Source organism: Pezoporus wallicus, unplaced genomic scaffold (genome assembly GCF_028554395.1).
Source record: "Pezoporus wallicus isolate ANWC-B61680 ecotype Strahan unplaced genomic scaffold, APGP_CSIRO_Pwel_v1 contig_5908, whole genome shotgun sequence".
Classification (NCBI taxonomy): domain Eukaryota; kingdom Metazoa; phylum Chordata; class Aves; order Psittaciformes; family Psittacidae; genus Pezoporus; species Pezoporus wallicus.
In genome coordinates this window covers 682162-706877 of record NW_026635282.1, presented here as the reverse complement: position 1 = coordinate 706877, position 24716 = coordinate 682162, and the positions used below count along the sequence as shown (strand labels likewise).

General features: G+C 41.0%; 1 protein-coding gene across 2 annotated transcripts in view; it reads right to left on the bottom strand.

The window, feature by feature from the left end:
• ST6GALNAC3 (ST6 N-acetylgalactosaminide alpha-2,6-sialyltransferase 3) overlaps positions 1 to 24716 on the bottom strand; it is a 251042-nt gene that overhangs the window by 206788 nt on the left and 19538 nt on the right. Inside the window, exon 1 of one of the 2 annotated variants that reach the window (XM_057416776.1) lies at positions 22151 to 22469. The exons of the other annotated variant lie outside the window; for it this stretch is intronic. Within the exon in view, the coding sequence (XP_057272759.1) occupies positions 22151 to 22168 (18 nt within the window). The 5' untranslated portion in view covers positions 22169 to 22469. Of the gene's footprint in view, positions 1 to 22150; positions 22470 to 24716 lie in introns of those variants that run through there. 2 annotated transcript variants of the gene reach the window in all.

Below are 24716 nucleotides of genomic sequence, written 5' to 3'. Positions count from 1 at the left end.
ATGAGGGGCAGTCAACATGGCTTCACCAAGGGGAAATCATGCTTGACCAATCTCTTAGCCTTTTATGAGGAAATAACATGGTGGATGGATGATGGCAGAGCGGTGGATGTGGTCTACCTTGACTTCAGCAAAGCATTTGACACAGTCTCCCACAGCATCCTCACAGCTAAATTGAGGAAGTGTGGACAGGATGATCAGGTAGTGAGGTGGACTGTGAACTGGCTGAAGGAGAGAAGCCAGAGAGTTGTAGTCTATGGGGCTGAGTCTAGTTGGAGGCCTGTAACTAGTGGAGTGCCTCAAGGGTCAGTACTGGGACCGGTATTATTTAATATATTCATCAATGATTTAGATGAGGGAATTGAGTGTACTATCAGCAAGTTTGCTGACGATGCTAAGTTGGGAGGAGTGGCTGACACTCCAGAAGGCTGTGCTGCCATCCAGCGAGACCTGGACAGGCTGGAGAGTTGGGCAGGGAATAACTTGATGAAATATAACAAGGGAAAGTGTAGAGTCCTGCATCTGGGCAGGAGCAACCCCAGGTTCTAGTATAGGTTGGGGAGCGACCTGTTAGAGAGCAGTGTAGGGGAGAGGGACCTGGGGGTCCTAGTGGATGACAGGATGACCATGAGCCAACACTGTGCCCTTGTGGCCAAGAAGGCCAATGTCATCCTGGGGTGTATTAGAAGGGGGGTGGTTAGTAGGTCGAGAGAGGTTCTCCTTCCCCTCTACTCTGCCCTGGCGCGACCGCATCTGGAATATTGTGTCCAGTTCTGGGCCCCTCAGTTCAAGAAGGACAGGGACCTGCTGGAGAGAGTCCAGCGCAGGGCAACAAAGATGATTAAGGGAGTGGAGCATCTCCCTTATGAGGAAAGGCTGAGGGAGCTGGGTCTCTATAGTTTGAAGAGGAGACTGAGGGGTGACCTTATTAGTGTATATAAATATATAAAGGGGGAGTGTCACGAGGATGGAGCCAGGCTCTACTCAGTGGCAAACAATGATAGGACAGGGGGTAATGGGTACAAACTGGAACACAAGAGGTTCCACTTAAACTTGAGAAGAAACTTCTCAGTGAGGGTGACGGAACACTGGAACAGGCTGCCCAGGGAGGTTGTGGAGTCTCCTTCTCTGGAGACATTCAAAACCCGCCTGGACACACTCCTGTGTAACATTATCTAGGTGCTCCTGCTCCAGCAGGGGGATTGGACTAGATGATCTTTTGAGGTCCCTTCCAATCTCTAGCACACTGTGATACTGTGATCTGATTTCAATTACGCTATGCTTTCTGCTTAGAAATGCTGTGCAAAGCCTTAGCTTGCTACTTTGCAGCTTCAGTAACAGCAGAAGCTCTCCAGAATTTGATTCTATTCGTTTTTATTCCACTGAACCCTTGCTGATGTTAATGTTCCCAGAAATCTGATTATTGGTAACAGATAAAATATGTAAAGCAACCAAGTTATCATCTGCATTTTTAAGGTGCTCTGTGCTGCATCATTTATACCATGGAAATGTGTTCCGGGTTACAGAAACACCCAAGCCTGTTTGCAACACCTCTGTAGGGTGAGTCAGACCTGCTCAAAATACCTGCCATGTTTACATTTCTGCCCCAGCACCCTTCTCTTCCTGTTATTTTCCTATTTAAAAAATGAAAACCCACAGTTTACTTGAAAACCAACACAACATAAAGCAGCTTCACACTCCTGCATGGCTAGTAAAATGCTTAAGAGAAACCAAACTCCCTACACCAGGACCAATCAGTTGTCTTGTTACTGAAACTGAAGAATCCTTCATATTTCTGCCCTGGAAAGTTGATGCTGCAGGAAGACAATCCTGATAATACAACCATTCTGAATAAGAGTTATCAGAGCACCAATTAATTGTATTTTTTAATGGATAGCACTGCTCTATTAAAGTACTCCTGTAAGAGCATTGCTTAAGAAAGAAGATCCTTTCTTGTAGGCAGCATAGGTCAAGCCTCACAAGGCAGACTAGTTAATCCCATTTGAGTGCAGTCAGAGCTGACCTCACACAATTTTCATAGAAATATGCAAAAGCCTGAACAACTCAAATTAATAGAAGATCCTAAGACTTCAAATTCTTGTGGCTGATTGGAAGTTTGTTATTGTTCTATTGTTTGCAGTGAAAAAATACCTTGCTAGATTAGGAAAAAAAAAAAATAAATATCTGCAGTTTCCCGTTTTCCTAGATTCCAAATTTAACAAGATGGTTCAGAAAGCATCAGATTATTAAGAAAAGACCTTTCTGAGGTGCTTTCCTCATAACAAGATGGCTCAGAAAGCAGCAGCTTATTCGAAAAGACCATTCTGAGATGCTGTCCTTGACAGCCAACTTAGACTTGCACTTAACACAACCACTTGGCAAATTACCCCCGACTTGTTTTGCTTAGACAAAAAACAAAGACAACAAACTGGATTTAAGACAGGACATTATCCTTACTTATGGATAAGTAAGGATACATACTTATGGGGGGGGGAATAGTCATTATTCTTTAAAGTACCAGAGAGTACCGAAACAGACAGCAGTATTGTTCAATCCATGTATAAGTTAATAAAGACGACAGAGCTGTTGAAGTTGTCTCTTACTTAACATCCTTTACTAAAAGGAGCTATTAAAAGATTCTGGAGAGAGGAAAAACAGGATCAAAATGCCTGGCTATAGCTCCAGAGGAGAGGACCCAGTAGGGAATTCTGCCTTAAGCCAGAATAGAAAAATTCTGATCCACAAAGCACAGCAACAGTGACTAAACCAACAAACTGATAGAACCGACTGTTTATTTACATCTTCTCTAAGGTGGAACCTTTCAGTTGAAAAATCTGGAATATTTTGTTGCTTTTGAATACAGAGGTCTGAACTGCTGAAAATTGAGCTTTATTCTAGTCATAGGCCACTTATGGCCTCCAGTCTATCAAACTCAGAAAGTATTAAAAACATTGTGTTCATACCAGACAATGTCTAAGAACATTCAGGACCTGGGAAAAGTATTAGGCAGACAGAAGCTACTCCAAGAAAGACAAAGGATATGAGATACAACGTCTGTAGCTGCCTTTGCCCCCTTACCCTTTGTCCACCAGAACATGGACATGCATGCAAACATACACATACTACAGTCTTGCAAATGGCAGTCTACTTAAAACCATGCACTTGCCACTGATAGTGGGCCTGCAGTAAGATTCCCTGTAATAAAAATCAATTCTGGGACTGTGGGATGATTGCAATAAACTCTAAAGCTTGCATGTTTGTTTTCCATCTTTGTACTGAAGCAAAAATACGTGATTTACTTCAGGAATCACAGGATCCAAAGCATATGACATCCACCACTTACACAATCTGGCTAAGAACCTGGACTAAGTTTAGCCTAGAATCCAAACAGATGACACATGGCAGCATATTAGACATATTATGGTCAATTGAACCTTTCCAGATGTCCTGGGTTCAGCAGTAGCAGTCATTTTTCTCCTTCTTGGTAGCTGGTGCAGTGCTGTGTTTTGACTTTCGGCCTGGGAACAGAGCTGATAGCGATGTTTTGGTTTGGCCAAGGACTTTGTGAGCCTCATGCTCTGCCAGGGAGGAGGGGAAGCCAGGAGGAAGCAGAGACAGGACACCTGACCCAAACTGACCAAAGAGGTATTCCATACCACAGCACGTCATGCCCAGGATGTAACTGGGAGTTAGCCGGAAGGGCTGGGGGTCTGCGGGGTTGGAGGAGGTATGGGTCGGTGCTTGGTCGGGCTGAGGGGGGGCAAGTTATCTGGTGCTGAGGTGTTGTATTCTCTTCCCTTGTTATTTCCTTTATCATTATTATTACTGGTGGTAGCAGCAGTGATTTGTGTTATACCTTAGTTACTAAACTGTTCTTATCTCAACCCGTGGGAGTTGCATTCTTTTCGATTCTCCTCTCTGTCCCTCCGGGAGCAGGGGGAGGGCAAGAAAGGGGGGGGAAGTGAGCGAACGAATTACCTGACTGGGTTTAAACCACGACACCAGATGACAAGCAAATACTGCTAGCAGGAGGGCCAAACCACATTGAAGTAAAGAAATGTGACTATAATGTTAGAACTCATTCACTTTACAGGCACCAGTGGATTGACCTTTGTCTCCACAAATATTCTAGGATAACAACTTTAACAGTGAGTATTTTAGCAGACAGCTGATTTGAAGCTATAGTAAACAAGTGGCAGAAATATAAGTTTGATAACACATTTGCATCATAATCCTCAAGAAAAAATGTCAAATAAGCACAAAGCAAAGTATTTCTTAAACTCCTTTGAAACCCATCAGAGTAGGTTTGGGCGTTATTAACCGGACACTGTCCATGAACAACATTGTGCATTCTACCATTCCAGCAAAAATAATGTGAAATGCAAATAGCAGTGTCTTAACATGCACATTTGGATGAGCAGAATTCAAGGTTTCTGTGCCAGCACTACAATCCCTGAGAAAAAAGGAAAGGTGTGGATTTCAGCAGAAACAGACCTCTGGAATAAATCACTCCTGTTCATCATATTTAGCTCTATTAAAGGCACATGTATCAAACACTCCCTCACCAATCCTTGATGCCAAAAAAAAACCCTACAGAATTTTCATACCAATTGTAAGCAATAAACCTGATTTCAGGTAGTCTCTCTTGTGTAATTACATAAAGCTTACTTTCTCAGTGAAAAAGTTAATAACCCTGAATATAGGTTTTAAATGGAGTCTTTGGAAAAAACAGAGCAAGATGAGTCAGTGAACTGCAGAAAAATGAGCTGAAAGAGAGATGGACTGACTTTGCACTTGCTGTCTCACAAACCAGATTACTAGAAACTTAGCAGTTTAGCTATATTTTCCTTTGCAGTTGAACACAGGCACAAAAAGAAGAGTTACACTCCACCACTTCAGAAGATTCTCAGCTGAGTGCATTATGTATGAAGAAATTACACTTAGGCTCTAGCACAAAAAACAGCTGCCACATTAAAGTTTGCTGCCAAATACAATTCTTTAAGCTTTCTTAAGAGTACTGCAAACTGTAACTCCTTTCAAGAGAAGCCTGCACTTAATTGCAGAGACATTAACAAAGCATTAAGAATACTACATTCAGGATAACCAGTAAGTAATTAATTCATGCCCCAAGCCAACTGGTAAATGGTTCTTCTGCTTCATGACTGAAGGGCTACCATTTCCAGCTCTTCAATCTATCCCTCCCCTTCCAATGTTTTTAGTTCTGGCACCTCAGCAAGATTAAAGAGAACCAAAAATGTTTGACCTGCCCATAAGGTGGGGATGATTCTGTTAACACAGCTATTAGACACATTTCAGTAAACCTGCTACATATGGTGTACTACAATTAACATTATGAATAGCGGCAGCAGCACCATAGAAATCATAAAATAGCAGAATAATTAAGACTGGAAGACCTCTAGAGATCACCCAGTTAAACCTCCTGCCTAAAATAGGCCTAATTTCAAAATCACATCAGGTTACTCAGGGCCTTGTCTTGTTGAATCTTGACTATTTCCAAGGCCTTTTACGCTAGGCCTCTGTGCCAGTATTATTCCAGCCTTAGTGTAAATCTTTTCTGCCTTATATTTAGTTGGCATTTCCCTTGTTGCAACTTGTGGCCGCTGGCATTTTCCCTTATGCTTCTCTGAGAAAAGCCTGTCTCCATCTTCTCAAACCCTTCTGGAGGTAGAGGTTGCTAGAAGCTACACCCTAGATCATTGCTTTTCCATGCTAAGCAAACCCAGACTCTCAGACTCTTCTCATAAGATTTTTCTTTTCTAACAACTAGGACATTAGTGGGTGGTTATCTGCCTCCCACTATGCTTTGCAAACGAGAAACCTCAGACTTTGGGATTTTTCATTTTTAATTTTAGTTCCTATAGAAAGCAAGCATGCACACACCAACTTCCCATACACACAGACACGCTCGCTATTTGTTCTAGTGGATGAGGACAGGGGACAAGCTTGCCTAGCATTTGATCCATCAAGTCCTTTCCATCTGCATTGTCACACTTCAGAATTGCTCTTGGCCTGTGGCAGGAAAAGAATAGAGACAAGCCCTGATCTCCCCTGGGTGCCTACATTTACCAGGGAATAGACAAGCTTTAAAAATTCCATACAGTAGTTAAAGACCTCTCTTTTGAAGAGAGGCCTTAATTAAGCTAGATGACAGACTGTCATTACAAGAAATGCATTCAGACACCTCACTTCTTCATTCAGCCCAGGTGCAATCCGTTGTTGGCTTTCAGAGCAGCAGCAATAGCCCCATGGTCCTGCTCCCATGGCAAAGGAGCGCTGCTGCATGCAGATCTCTTAGTGCAGGCAAAGCTTAGGAGGCAACTCTCTGCTGTCCCTCAATTAGCCCTCCCACAGCTGGCTTTCACTGAACAACATTTCTCTCAGCAGGACAAGAAACAAACAAAGTTTTTTGAATCCTCTTTTTGCCAACCAAATGAAACAAACCAACCAACCAACCAGCCTACTATTATAACACAGAAAGGAGAAGCCAACTTTACCTTGCTCTCACAAGAAAAAGAGAAGCACCCAGTGATACAGCCTATTGTATTATGCATGCATTGTTATAAAATCCCCACCTGTGGCATGAATTACCAAGAGTCTAAGATACAAATGAACCCTAAGAAAGCATTCCACATGCAGTCCCTCTTGCAGCACTGCAGTAAATCTTACTTACCCACACTTGTTTAGTGCTTCGGTCACAACAAAGAAATTGAAACAGAAAAAAGGGCCAGACTACCATTCTGTTGTTTCTTCTTTATGGTAAACATCTTCCAGGCTGTATATGGCTTATTACATTTTACCACTTCTGTGATGGAAAAGTCTGTCTCCTCATCCATATGCAGTCAGGGACAGCCCCTGCTTTCCTCTCTATTCCTGCCACCACTTGAACCATCAGCCAAATTCAGAGAGGACTGGCTGTTTTTCACAGCTCTTAGTCCCATATTTTTCCCCCACTGTGGGTCTGAGAAGGAGAGGATATACTCGCACGTAGCTACTTTGGAGTTTGGCAGAGCAGTTAGCCAGTTGAGATATTTATCTTTATTTAGAATCATTGTGCAGGTGGAAGGAAATTCTGAAGCACTAAAGAGTAAGAAAACTAAATTTCAGATTTATGTTCAAGGCTCTCCTGCTTACATCAGATCTGCAAAGAAATAAGGCATGAGTGCTGTAAAAATCAGGTAAGATAAAACTAGTTTTTAGGCAAATTTCATATTCAGTCCCCCACACAACAGCAACCCACATGTTTTCCTGTTTATTGCAGAAATAAGCCCAACAAAATCTTGAACTAGCTGAACCTTTAAAGTCCAGAAGAATATTACAGTACAAAGATACATGAAATTCTACTCCTTCTCAAGTAACTTTTCTGAATACAGTATAATTTGATTTTAGATTTATTAATGGAGTTTTTCCTATAATTTCCAACCGAGGCCTTATTACAGCTGCTGATGAAGTTGCCACTATAGAATGCTTTCAGGGATAGCCCGGTTCTATTGCAGATGTTTGATAAGATGTGGACAGCACTTCTGGGATTTCTTTTCTGACTGGCAGAGTGTAATGAACTGGGAAAGTGACATCTCTTATCAAAACTTATCCCAAGTCTCTATTATTAGACCTCATCTCCAGACTAAGGTTATAGAAGAGTATCATAAGGTATCTTATCTATGCACAGACTAGCATTTCAAAGCAGGCATTGCCTAAATCTGCTTTGAATTAGTTCTTTGCATGTGCTATTATACTTCAAAGAAATTACTTCAACTAAGTTTAATTACTTCCTTCTACAGCTTTGGATACAGCCCTTATTATATTTCATTACCTTTCTTCCTGGACTGCATGGCAATAGATGACTAATAAAAGTACAAAAACAAAGAAACTATTAAGCAAGTACATTACATACATCTAACAATACTGTACAGGTATTGCACTAATTAATTCATCAGAGTATGCAATCACAAAAATGGAATATTAAGAGAGGACTTTTCACACAAGATCAGCAAAACCTGGCTCATTATCTGAGGTTTTTACCACCTTTCTTACCTAAACTATAAATAGCTTTAAATTCCCAAAAAAAAAACCAAGCCTACTAAAGCACAAAAATAGTTTTTCTTTATACACGAGAATATCATAGAATGGTTTCTGTTGGAAGGGACCTTAGAGACCACCTAGTTCTACCCTACTGCCATGAGAAGGGACACCTTCCACTAGACCGGGTTGCCCAAAGCCCAGTTCAACCTGGCCTTGAACATTTCCAGAGATGGGGCAGCCACAGCTTCTCTGGGCACCCTGTGCCAGCACCTCAACACCCTCACAGTAAAGAATTTCTTCTTAATACCTAATCTAAATCTCCCCTCTGCCAGTTCAAAGCCAGTGCCCCGTGTCCTATCACTACATGCCCTTGCAAAAAGACCCTTCTCCAGCTTTCTTGTAGCCCTTCTTTACGTACTGGAAGGCTGCTGTAAGGTCTCCCCAGAGCCTTCCCTTCTCCAGGCTGAGCAAGCCCAACTCTCAACCTGTCTCCATAGCAAAGGTGCTCCAGCCCTTGGGTCTTCTTCATGGCCTCTGGACTTGCTCAAGCAGGTCCATGCCCCTCTTGTGTTGGGATATATTGTAATATAATAACAAGGCAATAAGTCAGATGCCAATTCCTCTGTACTCTGCTTGTTTAGTAGCTCCAGAAGCATGCAAAATAGCTGAATCCTTTTGAGTCATCTGGAATACTATACCCATGATTCAATATGGATCCTATAATCTCACTTTTTTTCCAACTACAGATAGTAGGAAAGATGAGGTAAAGCAACAGTAACTCTACTTAAGTGAAGGAATTCTTCTCATTTCATTTGGATGAGAAAGTCTCAAGTACTGGCTTGAAAAACAAAGCATAACTCATTTATATAAAATTGTTAATGTCCCGTTTGAACCAAGGTTAAAACAATCCTATGTCCACACTAAAGGGAAATACTAGATCAATGTTATCATAGCATTTCTGGTCCAAGCAATGAGGTAACCTTTTAAAAGGTCCCTTCCAACCCAAATCATTCTACAATTCTATGAAAACAGGAATTTTTAATCATTAGTAATAAAACACTGATAAGCAATATAACTAACAAAATATACAGCTGTTTATAGAACTCTACCGAGTGAAGAAATATGTGATTAGATATCACACATCTCAGGCTGCTAGAGCTGTAGACCTTGAAGGCCGAGTAACAACTTCAAAACATTTTCATTTGGTGCAAGAAAATAAATGTTTCCTCCTAGCAAATAATTTTTAAATGAATTGGATATTTGGGGTTTTATTATATTTTAGTTCCACACAGACACCCCCCAAGGAGGCCTCCCGCAGTTTTATCTGAACTACTGATGAATTTTCCATTTGCCCATTTTACAAGGATGTTTTTCCATAAATTGATTACATTTTACTATAAATTTCTTTACAGCAGGTTCATCCAGTGTTTTCCAAGACACTTTACAAATACAGCAATAGTGGTTTAATGGTGACATCAGCAAATTATGACAAGCCACGGTATCTTGCCTTGAGGGCCAAAAGGAAATTTGACTCTGGCCTTTTTCACAAGGGGCCAAAGACTTCCTCTTGTGAGCAAGATTTGGCAAACAGAAAAAACTAAGAAGCAGCAAGTCTGTCAAATTCAGTTTTCTTCTCAGTGTTTCTGATAATGTTTTCCTGCAGATTTTGAAGCTAAAAAGCAGGTACAGTCCTTTTCCACATGTCTGTGACCTGCATGATATCTGTCTTTTGGGGGATGCACTTTTCACTGTACAATTGTTCCTCACTGCAATAGCCTCAGGCAGACTTGAAACTGATGATCAGAGGTAAAAGGCAAAATAGAAATCTGTAGCTCTAACAGCTCTTGCAGTTTGCATTCAGAACAAGTACACCAAGCCAGCTTTTCCCACTGGAATCAATGAATGGTGAGGAGTAATAAGGTCTCATGCAAGACCTCAGTGAGGAAAAAAGCACAATCTTCTGGTTAATTCATAAGTTCCATGAAGCGTAACATTAGTTTTATCAAATACAGAAAGGTGAATTTTCAGAAACATTCATTTTCCAACCCTCATCTAAAATACCAGACGCACCAAGAGGCGAAGCAAGCAAAGCTTTAACAAAATGCCAGCTGAGCTTCACCTCGGTACCTCAAAAGCAGAAACACCCCCTGGAGACAGCAGATGAACTAACACACTGCCTTCCAGACACACAGTCGAACTTGGAATGCAGACTGCATTTTATTAAACAACAGGAAACAAAATACCTTCAGAGGCCAGCAACATGTTAGACCACAAGCAGTTTTAATAATCTTTATTTGACAGACATACAGTTTTGCTCTTTCAATAAAGCCCAACTACAGCACAGTCATTCTTGTTGTCTCTTGGTCTCGTATGGAAAACTTTGACTAATCTTGTTTGGCCCCACTATACAACAAACAGAGTGGACTTCAAATGGTTTCATTAAGATTTGACTGATGCAGTTATGGATAATTCTTTTCAGTAAAAATATTTGGCTGTAGGACAAAGTGCTGAGTAAAAGACCACATCTGAAGAAATGAAGGGCTTAAAGGCATAAATCCAACAGACATGGTCACTGTCTGTTAGAATGGTTGAGTACAATTAGTGTCTAGAACTACAGTATTAGTGCTACCAGAATACACTACTGCCTCCTAAATCATAGAACAGATTGGGTTGGAAGTGACCTTAAAGACCATCTAGTTCTAACCCCTCTGGCCACAGGCAGGGACACAGTCAAATGTAGAAGTTAAGCAATGCAAATATTTTGTGGCATGCAGAGTTCGTGAAGGACCATAAGTGAGGAGGTGCTGGCACATACCGCTATGCTGTAACAGAGGGGAAAGTGAGTAGCTGTAGATGGCTCAGAGGTGCCAGTCTCCAAAGCCAGAGCCACACTGAGGAAAGGGTGAGTCATTGGCTCCCTGGGATAGCGACCACACATGACTATTTGGTTCTTGGATTACACATTTGGCTCTGGGATCTGGGTCTGTTCTCGTGGTTAAGGCAGCAGTTACAGACAAGGAGACCAAGTCTCTATATTTAGTATTGTCAAAAGGAAGTGTGGTTACATGGGGGAAGCTTTTATGACATTTCCAGGTCATGGGTTCTCCAGTTTCATCTGGAGTGACTTGGTAAAACCACTAAGATACCTTAATTGGTTTAATGCAGTATGAGTGGGCAAATGGCAGCAAGCACAAAGGAAAAACATAGTATGAATTACACTTCATACTAAAAGTTGTGAACTGCAGAGACAGACTGCCAGGTCTCAGTAGAGCAGTTCATGCTGGCTAACATGCACACTATAGTGAGGAGACAGTTCAAGAAGCATTCCTAAAGATGCTGTTTCTTTTATCTTGTTTAGAATATTCAGTGGCTTTTTTCCCCATTTCCCTCCTGAATAAAAACATTTAGTAAGGTAAAACTATTTTTTCTGTAAAAATACTTTAATGCACACCCCATGGAAGGAAATGAAAGAATGGTAGAAGAGGGAGAGAGACCCACACCAACACAGCTGTCTGAAATGCTCTCAATCACATGGAAAAAAAAAGTTACAAAGATTTTCTTCTGGCAAAACTTCCATATCCAAATTACAAAAGATGTGTCTTCAACCAGCTTTTTTTCCTCCACATTACACATTTCACATCTCCTGAGGATTCGACTGGAGAATGAGTCAGTCTCATTCTCCATTCCTTTTTTTAAAATGTAAAGCATCTTTTTTCTCCCCTTCACATCAGAAGCACTAGTAGGAAGCTCTCTTCTGTTAACAGTTAATTATACCTGACTAGCTTGCCACAGATGAACGCAAACACAGGAAAATTACAATAGATCAGCTGACAGGCAGTAACTTGTAAATAACTTATTCGCATGCCTGAAGGGCCTAAGCTAGGAAAGTTTATTGAAATTCCTTATTATTTTTCTAATCACATAAACCCCAGTGTGGACACACACAAACTGGGATTAAAATCTTTGTTCCTCTGACAAATCAGTGCAAACAAAACAGTATAGGAACTTTACTCAAGTCTAACTGCATCCCACAGCAAAACACAGCATATTAAAACATGAAAGGCTTTTTGGATTAATCAAAAAAATAAAGTGCCTTCCACTCCTGAAGAAGGGCCAGATTTTAGGAATTTAAGGGAATCATAGAACCACAGAATCATAGAATATCAGGTTGGGCGGGACCTCAAAGATCAACTAAGACCAATATTTCTAGGCAAAGCATAACCAGACTAGATGCCCCAGCACCCTGTCCAGCTGAATTCTGCAAGTATTTAGTGTTGTGTTTAGTGTCCACCACTTCTGAGATTATTCCAATGGCTGATTCCTCTCACTGTGAAAATTTTTCCTCTTGTGTTCAGGTGGAATTGCCCCCAGGATTAACTTGTGCCCTTTACCCCTTGTCTTTTACATGCAGCTCCTTGTAAAAAGAGAGTCTGTCTGCTTTGTGGCCACCCTTTAAATAGTGGGACATGGGGATAATGTCACCCCAAGCCTGCTTTTCTCTAGGTTGAACACACCCAGTTCTCTCAAGCCTTTTCTCATAAGGCAGCTTCCCTGTACTTTGGTCACCTTTATGGCCCTTCTCTGGACCCTTTCCAGCCTGTCCACACCTTTTTTATATAGTGGGGACCAAAAATGAACAGAGTATTCCAGGTGTGGCCTGACAAGTGCTGAGTAGAGTGGAGTAATGACATCTTTATCTCTGCTGGTGGTACCCTTAAAGGAGTGCGTACATAAAGCACAAACACATAATTTAGAATTATAGAATCGTTAGGGTTGGAAAGGACCTTAAGATCATCAAGTTCCAACCCCCCTGCATGGGCAGGGACACCTTACACTAAATCATATCACCCAAGGCTTCATCCAACCTGGCCTTGAACGCTACCAGGGATGGAGCATTCACAACCTCCCTGGGCAACCCATTCCAGTGCCTCACCACTCTAACAGGAAAGAATTTCCTCCTCATATCCAACCTAAACTTCCCCTGTTTAAGTTTTAACCCATTACCCCTTGTCCTGTCACTATAGTCTCTAATGAAGAGTCCCGCCCCAGCATCCTTACAGGCCCCCTTAAGATACTGGAAGGCTGCTATGAGGTCTCCACGCAGCCTTCTCTTCTCCAGGCTGAACAGCCCCAGCCTCCTCAGTCTGTCTTCATACGGGAGGTGCTCCAGTCCCCTGATCATCCTCGTGGCCCTTCTCTGGACTTGTTCCAACAGTTCCATGTCCTTTTTATGTTGAGGACACCAGAACTGCACACAATACTCCAGGTGAGGTCTCACAAGAGCAGAGCAGAGGGGCAGGATCACCTCCTTTGACCTGCTGGTCACGCTCCTTTTGATGCAGCCCAGGATACGGTTGGCTTTCTGGGCTGCGAGCGGACACTGCCAGCTCACGTTCATTTTCTCATCAACCAGCACCCCCAAGTCATTCTCCGCAGGGCTGCTCTGAATCTCTTCTCTGCCCAGCCTGTAGCTGTGCCTGGGATTGCTCCGACCCAGGTGTAGGACCTTGCACTTGGCATGGTTAAACCTCATGAAGTTGGCATCAGCCCACCTCACAAGCTTGTCAAGGTCCCTCTGGATGGGATTTCTTCCCTCCAGGGTATCAACCGAGCCGCACAGCTTGGTGTCATCGGCAAACTTGCTGAGTGTGCACTCAATCCCACTGTCCACGTCAGCGACAAAGATGTTGAACAAGACCGGTCCCAACACCGATCCCTGAGGGACACCACTCGTTACTGGTCTCCAGCTGGATATTGAGCCATTGACTACAACTCTTTGCATGCGGCCATCCAGCCAGTTCTTTATCCACTGAGTGGTCCATCCATCATAATTTCACGGTCTAATGTAAAATAATATAATAATCATCATTCAAAGTACATCAAGTGATATTCTACTGGCCTCAGTGGCTTTTTAGTAATACCAGTATGTATATTAAAGAGGTAATAAATACCCATTATTATTTCCTAAATGTAATATCATCCCATCATTCCAAGAGGAAAATTGCTTTCAAATCCGAGTAAACAATAGATTTAGAAGAAACTAAAATTGATGATTAACAAAAGGTTGTGAAATTTGCAGGAAAAAAAAAATTGGTATTTGGTTTCTGGCTTTTCTTATTTAGAATTAAAACACCAAACCTCATGGAATGACATCTCATATTGTTACATGTGCAGAAGGGCATTCCTTTTGCCAAAGACTTGGCAAAGTCTTGCTAGCAGTGAGATTAAATATAGCTTTAGGGAAAAGTATTTTAGAAAGAGACAAAAGATAGAAACCAACCAAACTCACATGCAAGGAGTATATCGTTAGAAGATACAGGATCTATAAATAATTCAGTCTGCATCTCTTCTCTACAAATTGCTATTCCCATGAAATAAACATGTTTTTGTGATTACTTCCAACTGCTCCATACCTGCACTTTACCTGCCTAAGCTCACATTCCAAGCCTATTGTTAATGCAAATTACCACAGAATATACCTTTCATAAGAAGCTATTGCTTCATTTCATTATTAGCAAGTTTGGTGCCCCAATGGTGATTTTAGGATGTCACAGATTTGCTGTACAAATATACAAGAACTGCTTAACAGAACTGCCTTTAGACAGCACAAGCCATCACTCCTGAAGAGTATCACTTCAAGATTTCATCTTCCAAATCCTCCCACTTCAGTTCCTGCCTCAGTTTTGTTCTTCTCAATAGTAAAGATGAAAAAGAATATCCACTATGGTATTTTGTCCAATTTCAAAGTATTAAACTGAGAATTATCATATTTTCCAGGTGCTTCTGCATAAATGATCAGGAGCAGAATAACTGTCATTATTTTGAATACACCCCCATTTATAGAAATTTTGTCCTGATAACACGATTTCAGTTGGTTGACTGGTTTTTAAAAAATAAAAGAAAACTAGCACACCTGTACAGCTCCTGAAAAGCATACAAATGCACCAGCATATCCTACTCAATAACACTTGTGACACTACTAGCAAAAGCATATTTATAACAGTGTAAAAGCAATACTTGTATAAATATTGGGGGGGGGGGGGGGGGGGGGGAGGGAGTGCAGAGTATATTCAGTTTAATATTTAACAGTTCTGAAATGAGATACAGAAATTCACACCTCATCCAGCCATGTTTCATCCTGCCCTCCGGAACACAACATACATCACAATTACACGTTGTCATATTTCAGTCCAAGTTCCCATTCTGCAGAAACCAATGAACCCGTGGAAAAGTGCTGGTCTTTTCTATCTCAGCAGGGCAAGGATTATTTACAAGAACCGCCACACAAAGCTCAGTAGATGCAGGTTTTCTTCCAACAGAAATAGCAAATTCATCCCACGTGAGTGATTCTGACAATGAGGCAACTGCTCCCTCAAGCTTTAAGAGATGACAGGGCACCAGGTAGAGTTTTACTTTATTTCTTGGGAATACATCCAATAAACAGAGCATCATTTACCCACCTTGCTCATAGATCTCCACAAAGATCAATTCTTCCTGGCTCCTAAAATCAGTCTCAGGTACTAGCAAGATAAAATACACCTCCGCCTCTTCTTTGTTATGTACGTGCGCAATTCTAACATTCTATGTTATGAATCAGACATGGTTGTAGAGCAATTGGTAGGCAGAAGAATGTACTGGGAAAGCGTCATGGATGACAACCACAGAATAAATAATAATTTTAATATCTGAAAGTCAAACTAAAAATCTAAAATAAATTTACAAGCAATTCCATTTTTCTTGCAGAAAACAGCTCTTTATTTTGCGGTAAAAACCACTCTGGGGAACAGCTTAGTCCAGAAATTATATTCATCCAATAATCACCATTAAGATAAAGAAAATCTCCTTCCATTCCATGCTGTGTGTGAGCCTTTGACCTTTCCCAACAAATACACAAAATCTCCCCCTCCCTTCAAGCCACAGACAAAAAGTCCCTCTTAAAAAAAGTCCCACCTGCTGCATGAATTTGCTTTCTTGGGAAAAGATGAAAGAACAAATCCTGGACAGATCAACATGTCCAGTACTACGTACACTGCTGGAAGGTGCACAGATACTGCTGGAATGAAACATGGCAAAGGAACAGAGAAAATGCTGAAAGCTCTGCCTTTTCAGGTTAACTGCAGAGATGTTGCGATAGTGGTGACTAAAAACTAAATAAATAGCTAAAAAATTGGATATTTTAAGCTGCATTTCAGGCCCCCTTAAATTAATAGCTAATGTTTATAGCTACTGTCACAAAACAAAATATGCTTCCCTCTGGCTGACATCTCACAAGAAATAAAGAGCACATCTCTCCTTCATCTCCAGGGGTTTGGTACGTTACGTCAAAGAGGTTGCTGCTTCCTATGATGTTTTATGTCATCCTATGACACGTCAAGTTATCTGGCATTCATGACACATCAAAAAGAAAACTGAAAAAAGAATGAGACATAAAACACTGAAGCTCACATGTAAATCCAAAAAGGCTGAATTATGAGATTACCTTTTATAGGTGATTCCGTACCTGTGATAATGGGCACAGCAATTGTGTATCCCTGGTCAGGGGAAAACCTAAAACATCTGGGTGACACCTTTCATTGCTAAAAGATGATCTGCAAAACCAAAACCTTTCCCTCATTACTGATGTATTACCTAACTATTTAAATGTAAAATTCTAAGCATAAGACAGCTCCTAATTTCATGGTGGTTTTGTGGTTTTAGTTTTTACACCTCTAATGAATTTTAAACCACCTAAAGTATGCTTACATTGGAGATTGTCTTGGCTTAGCTACATGGACATCAAAATCAAATTCATTCAGCCAAAGCAAGTCCTCTTGTAGGATTAAACTGACTAGACTGCCATCTCCTTCTGCTTGGGAAGGGGCAGATATTTTATCTTTAATGTATAATTAGTTTAAGACTGTTGTGTGAATGAAAAGTTATTTTATACTTCTTTAAATTTAAATTTTCAAGTAGCCAACATAATAAAAAAAAAATTACAAAGTTCTGTGTACTACACTCCATAAATTCCTAGATAGTAATTAAACATCAGTGAACCATGATAGAGCAAATCCTAGCCCTGCACATTGCCAGACCGATGAATGCAGCTTCATTCACTTTGGAGCAACTGAGAGGTAAATAATGCACAGCAATAGCAACAAAGTATTTTAGTTAGAATCAGAATAATTTTAAGAAATGCATTGAAAACAGAACTATCCAGTGTAGGAGGAGCATCAGAAAGAATTAACTGTGGAGTTTTACTAGTTTTGCTGGGGTGCAGCAGGGGAAAAATCAGCCATAGCAAATAAGGATAGAATGATCCAACAAGAAACCTGGTTACTGCCTCAGAGCTCCTGAGGCAGTAATCTCAGGATTACTTCTGTTTTCTGTAACTCCTTGTTGCATCTGCCTGTTATTTTCCAACTCATCTGTGTGTACCTCATAAAGGGTACCTGTGTGTATTTTACACCTTCAGTCCCTAGAGATATTACCACATATTCCTAGGGATGATTCTAGTCACAACAGAAATACCACATCCCACAAACCTATTGATCATCATCAGGTTAAGACAGGCTGAGAAGAGAGTTCATATTCCAGCAAACCTGCAGCAAATTTAGTCTTTGCTGGGAAATGACCCACAGATGGGCATCCTCCCATGAGCAGGGGAGGTCACCTTTGTTCCTTTCCCTGAGGTCTCTTCAGCTCTTGTCATGTCAGAGGAAAGAGCACAGCATGAGAATCAAACAGGATCCAAGTACAATTCTCAGCGCAGGAAAACAGATGGATGTCATGCATAAATACTGCTGCAGACAATTTAGCAGTCAAGGCAGTATGTGAATTATCTTGGAGCCGATTCAAGCAGGATATAGAGGTCATCTCGATGGAAGACCCTGCATCCTTCAAATCCCTAGCAGTGAATCAAATGATGGTGAAATACAAAGCCTATCAGGCAAAAGAGAGCAGAAGTAAAACAAGAAATGTGCTTCTGATGACACAGAAACTTGGGAGGAAATATCTACAATCTCCATCATGTGCACAGAGGTTTAAAAAAAATCAAATTAATTACTAAATATCCAGAATGACAAGCATACAAACAGCAGGACCACATCCTTACAGAACCTTCTGCCTCCTCCCTCTGAACAGCTACTCACCAGGGTGGAAAACTTAATGTAACAAGATCAGCTTTGCTATGAAAAGTGCAGATGGAGCATATGCCTGTAGATAGTAACGGTATCCGTATTACTGCAGCGTCTGAAGACCACAGTCAAACACAGGCCGTTGAACACTCAGAGAAAGCTCTCAAAGAAAATTCCTGCCAAAAATAGTTTACCATGTGAACTAAGGGGAATGCAACCTGTGGATTTAATTAAACCATCTGAGATAACCTGGCAACCAAACATGCAAAACAATCAGGTGAACACACAGGTATGATCAACTTCGACAGCATCCTGCAGAAAACTGCTACAGGCATGTGCTGAAGGGGTTGGTTTGGTTGAAACTTGCAAGTTACATTTTGCAAAACAGTTCTTTCAGTCTTTGAATTAGATTAAAAAATGAAACTGTTAAAGAGACTTCAAATTTTAGTTGGCCACCTGTTTGCTCTAAGAGAGCTCGCAATCAGCTGTGGTAATAAGAACATCACCTCACATTATCCGAAGATTATTTAGACCACATGATTTCACTGAAGGTTTCAACTCACTTGTGATCTCTACTGGTCGAATGTCATGTCCTGTCTATAGGCACATGAAGTAAGTGCCTTTTGCTACCTCACAGTGAATACAAAGCACACAAACCAGAAGGAAACCTTTCCCAGAATTCATGCTTAGTCCTTATTGTATGGGCCCATCACACATGGACTTCTTTTATTAAATCTACCGCATTAAGCCTACACAGTTAAAATTGTACTATGATGATGATACAATCCACCCCCATCATCTTTTTCAAAAACCTCCATTTAAAAAGAGGAGTTTGTAAACAGGGGAAGGAATAATCCCCTGCAAAGTGCAACATGTGTGAACTGTTACCTGTTTTGTTTGCTTTAAAATATCTTGGTGAGGTGTATCAACGTTGTACAGAGTATCATTATCATTCACGTTACATCCACTGTAGGACAACAGGTAAATTGAAGCATCATTTTTCCATTATGCCAAAAGTAGAATTTCCTTGAAATAATTTATTGAGTAACATTTGTCATCATTTTAAAAGGTCAGCAGCTCGTACAGTAGAAGTTGAGGAGTTCAGCATCTTTAAAGTCAATAGTGACGACCTAAATAACAATCACTATTAATCTAGTAATCAGCAAGGTGGCATGTAGCTACCATAGTAACAGGCATATGATCAACTGTTTGCTTCCAAGAAATGCCTACACTTCACTCAGATCCTTTGCCACAATTTTTAAAGACATGATGAAAAAAATAAAAACACATCCTGCATCTCAGAACTTGCCTCTTTCTCTGCATTTCATCAGCAGAAGAGAGGTTTCATTCTCAAAAGAGCATTTCAAGAGTTTTAATGAGGTCTCGCTACTTACTGTGAGACAAAGCCTTCAGAGCCCTGCTCAGTACCAGCCCTACCAATCGTACCTGGGGAGAGTGCACACCACCACAGAGACAGCACGTGCCCTAGTGTGAATCACCTTCCCAAGCATTTCTACAAGGGTTACACACAGAGATTATTTCGTGCAGCAGCCACAGTAAAAGCAGATCTTGGTATCTAAAGGTTACACACCTTTTTTAATATGCTCTCAACTGTTGTAAGTAACTCCAGCTAATTATTAATAGCCACTTCTGTTCTTTGCACTTTACAGACATCTCTCTCCAATCTTATTTATATTAAACTCTCACACGTACAGAACTCAAATATCCAACAGGGGCAGGGAAAGGCACAAAGCAGGGCCACAGAGGCACTCAGGGCTGAAGGGGTAAGGATACACAGGTGTTCTGGCTTTCAATCCACTCTACCATCACTTATTTAAAATCTATACCTCTAGCACAGATATTTTTTATTATTATTATATTTTTAATGTTTGTAACACAGGCCAGTGACTGAATAATGAGAAAGTCAGGACAAACCTTCAGAAATGTGGGGGCTGAAGCTAACAGGTTTGTATTTTCAGGAAGGAATTAGCCTGGTGTCACATAAAAATATACATATTATTCTGAATTTCCTTGTTATGGTAAAAGCTTGAGGAGTACCTGTAGGCGTTATATTAAAACTTAAGTGCTGTTGAGTATCCCTATCTAGACATTTAAATTACCCCTATGGGATGTCTGTCTGAGAAAGTCCAGCCTGTCTTATGGCAAAACTAATCTTCACATAGCTGTTTCACTTTTCATCCTTGCACCTGCTTGTATTAACAAGATTAAGAATTAAGCTCTCAGAGGGCTGTCTGTCATGGACTACCAATTTATCTATTAATTTAATCATCAGAACCACAACCAAACAGAGCTCCAGGCCTGGGCAAAGGGAAGGTATTTATTGTGTTATAACGCAAAGTCTAAAAGGCAAGCCCTTCAGAAGTCCTGCTTATGGCAGGCTGTCTCACCAGACTGTGCAGAGGATTTTTTTGTAAAAGGATATTCTTATTTAACTGTTAGGGCCAGAGGGATGATTTTGCATGTGATTTCTCCACATGGTTAGAAAAATATAAAGAAATTCTGTCTTCTGAATCATGTGCAGGTCCAAGCTAAGTCATTCAGAGAGTATTTAAACAGGAGTGCACATGCTTATCTTTATGAAACCAGGCTCCATTCATGGAGCTCATATCTCCTCACCTCAAGCCAAAGCTTAATACAACACAGTCATGTCAGTGCTGTCTGCTCAAAGGAGTTTGTTACTATCTATCTCCAAGCAGAACCTGCTAGTTCAGAGCAGTTTTTGCCATCCTTATTAACTGCCACAACCTACATGCTCACAGAATAAAACTCAAAATCACCCATGTACCAGAGACCCAGGAGTAGAGAATGAATGAAAGGGGAATGCAGTGTAGTAAAATAAGAAGTTTTTTTTAAAGTTGAATGCCATAAAAGAAGTGGTAAGAATTCGGTCCAAGGAGACGCAGGAATGTTTATTATTTGGGTACTGCTTTGAAGCTCTGCAGAAGCTTTTTATTTATTATTATTATATACCAATTTTGCTGATATGCTGAAGGTGACTGCTACAAGAAGCCATCCCAAAGTTTGGGATAATCAATCCTTTGTTAGAAGATCAGACTGAAAATACCAAAAGTTTCACAGATCAGTTTTATTTACTAAAAGAAACAGAGCAAAAATATATCCAAAATATACACTGTAGGAAGCAAGGCACATAACAAAGGAATCCAAAACAAACCACTTTCAACAAGCCAGGCACAGGAGAGTGACTCCCTGCAAGTGACAGCACTGCAAGGAAACAAACGCTGTTTGTTCTCAACTGACTGCACTTCCGCCTCCTCCCCTTTCATTCAATACTTAGTACTAGTGATGCTCCCTCCATCTCCATGACATGCTGGTTGCAAATACTTTTATCTCTGTGAGGAAAGCAGGCTGGAGAAAGCATACGATCACATGGTAAGTTTATGCTTATATTTGCTGATATGAAGGAGAAAACCCTTCCACAAAATAGGTCATTTAATTAGTAAACGCGGTTAAATATGAAGTATAATTGTGTGGAGCTTGTGGATCTTAGGTAAATTCAGCAGGGGAGTGTGTGCTTAGGGAGCAACTGGGACAGCTGTATACATCTGCAACCTTTGCTCTAAAAGCAGTAAATGCTGCACAGTCAGTGAAAAACAGAATAGCTTCCTCCAGTTCTTTCCTTTGTACTAGGAAGTCTGTTGCCCGAATGCTATTGATCCTGAAGGAATTCAGCTCAAAGTCAGCTGAGACAAACCAGAGCCCCTCACCACCCCCCCTCCTATTATTCGGTACACACTTCCCTTCCCACTAGCTTGCAGTTCTGACAATGCAGGGAAAGAGGAGAAGAATGGCAGAGGGAAGCAGAGCACAGCTGTACGTTGCAGAATCTCTCCATATTCATTTGAAAAACAAAGCCAGTATTCAGAAAGACAAGGAAGATGCAATAGGACCATACCGAATCCATGCCTCTGAGCAGCAAGGGGCTCTCTAACAATGCATTCAAGCAACAGATAGAGATTTACCTTCAAAATGCAGGCCATGTTCTTTCTCTATCCTTCCTGCCACAGAGCAGCAGGATTCTACTTTGTGAGCAGCAGTTCCAGTGTCAGGAAAAAGGCTGGTAGAGCTGCAGAACTGCTAGAGCCTACATTCCTGTAGATCCAAATAAGGGTACCACGCATCCAGGATCCGTTAGTCATATTAGTCTTTTTATGCTCCGTTCGTTCCACCCATCAGCTCCTACCACTGGCTGGGAGCCAGCCCAGTACCTCCCCTCCGTCACATGACCGAGTTTGATTCATGGCTCCAGCATGTATTTTCGTAAGCTCCAGGACGCTCTCGCACAATACTATACGTACAAATGGCAATCTATAGCATGCAGATGTTTTGCAACAGCTGGAAATCAAGCCGCATGCTTATAATTAATCCCTGTGCCCCTCTACATGTTCTCAGGAGACAGCTGCTTCCACTCGGTCAGGAAAGTCCAAATTCTAATCAATCATTTGGGCTCTGAAAAGATCCTAACGCTGCTTGTTATAGTTCAGCACTTTTCATTGCACAGATGGCTTCCCTATGAGAGGGGATCGTTATCAGCAACAAACACAAGTATCCCACCAGAGGTGCCTGTGCTGTGCTGCATGTACCTTTTTGTGTAAAGGGCTGGCATACATCACAGGGAATGGAAAGTGTGGGTTGGTGTGGGTATTTTTTGTGTTGTGGGGTTTGGTTTTGCTTGGGTTTTGAGGGTTTTTTTCTTTTCAGGAGGCAGGTATTATTTTTATTTGTGCAAGTCTGATACAGGCTCTCTGAACTATGTTTGGACTTTTCTACACTGTTGTGGGATTAACTGCAGATTAATACATACAGCTGTTGAAGAAATAGTTCATTTTGCATTATCTCATCAAATTCAAATCCTTACCTTACATACTACGTACTGTATGAATATACACTATATATATACAAACAAATACGGAGGTTTTACTTCATGTTTGTCACTTCTCCTGCAGTCTCTTTCTCCCCCTTTTTTGTTTTCCCAGTACTTCTCATTACTACATCTTGGAACCCTCTGCATTTTCTGTACTTGGCACCTTCCCTGTATTCCTTGTGTGCTACATTGCTTCACTCCTGCTGCTTTAACACACACCATCTCCCTCTCCCTTAATAAATTCCTTGTAGCGGATGTCTTCATCCTCTCTGCAGTGACTCAGGGTACCTGTTTACATGCAGCCAATACACTCCAGTTAATGTTATGAAACTGCTCACCACAGAGCTCCTTAATATGTGGCATACAGAAGGTGTTAGCACTGAGCTGCACCTGTAATAGCCAATTCTATTCCCTGTCTGGCAAGCCTCTACTATTCAGGTGCATTCTCTCAAGACAGTAAGTAGGTTGAAACTGAAGGAACTAGCTGTCCTCATTTCCATGCAGGGGCAAATCCTCCCCAAGAAAAAAAAAACAGAAAGGGGCTGGGGAGGTTTTCTCCAGGCCACACTCCCTGGCTGCCTTACCATGCCCTTCCAAAGGAGATGCCAATTTGTCTTTGGCCTTTGCACCACCATTTTACATGGGTCCTGCAAACTCCTCAGCAACTCTCACCACTGTAAATCCACCTCTTTGCTCAACTGAAATTTGCTCCAGATGAAAATTGTAGTATTGCTGGGGAGACTAATAAAAAGAAATTTAAATTTCTAACTAAGAGTTGTGTAACAAAAGGAAATATTTAAACAATGAATCAGTGGAAGAAGCTTGTGAGAAAGGGACCATTGGTCTTTTTCTGCTAGAAGCTACCACCAATCAGTGTTAACTCATTCTGGATTACAGTTTGTGCCTCTCTAAAGAGTAGTTATTCATAAGGAATTATGCACCAAACCTCTGGTTCTTAATAAGATACACTTTTTCTATTTTGTTTCCAATTAAAAAAAAAAACGCCTATTTTTCTCTCCAGCAGTGAAGAATCCAGTTTTTCTGGGACTGAAACTATTCCTTCCCTCTGTGTAATGGGCTTAGGAAACATTTCCATCTGAGACAAATGAAAGATACTCCATCCCCTTCCAAGCTCCCACCTTTATCAACTCTGGAAAGGGCAAAAGGAAAGAGACTTGGATATAGTCCTGAAAAGTTCAACCATTTCAATATGTCCAAAGCATTGAGGGATTTCCAGTGAATGATATTCCTTGAGGAAATACAGAGATATGGGTAGGTGTCTTAAGTATTTCTCTGACAGACTTTGATTCCAAACACCACATCAGACAAAGTATGTTGACCTTTTACTTTTAGACTTTCTGTAAATGGACATTAAACTTAAAGATATTACATCATTACTTCACTTCAGCAACAGCCACCCTTCCTTCCCTCCTGCCCTGTGACTCACCACAATCCAACCACCTCATATCCAGCAGCCTGCTGGGATGTCACTAGGACACCTTTTTAATGGCATAACAAACATAATTTCTTAGATTGTCCAACAGGCAGCTACAGCCCCTCTATAAAACTTAGAAATACAGTCAAATGGATTTCCTGGAATACTAAAAGTGCTCCAAGTGTCCATGAGTGGCTCACCACATGCAGAGGGTGCCATAGCTCCTATT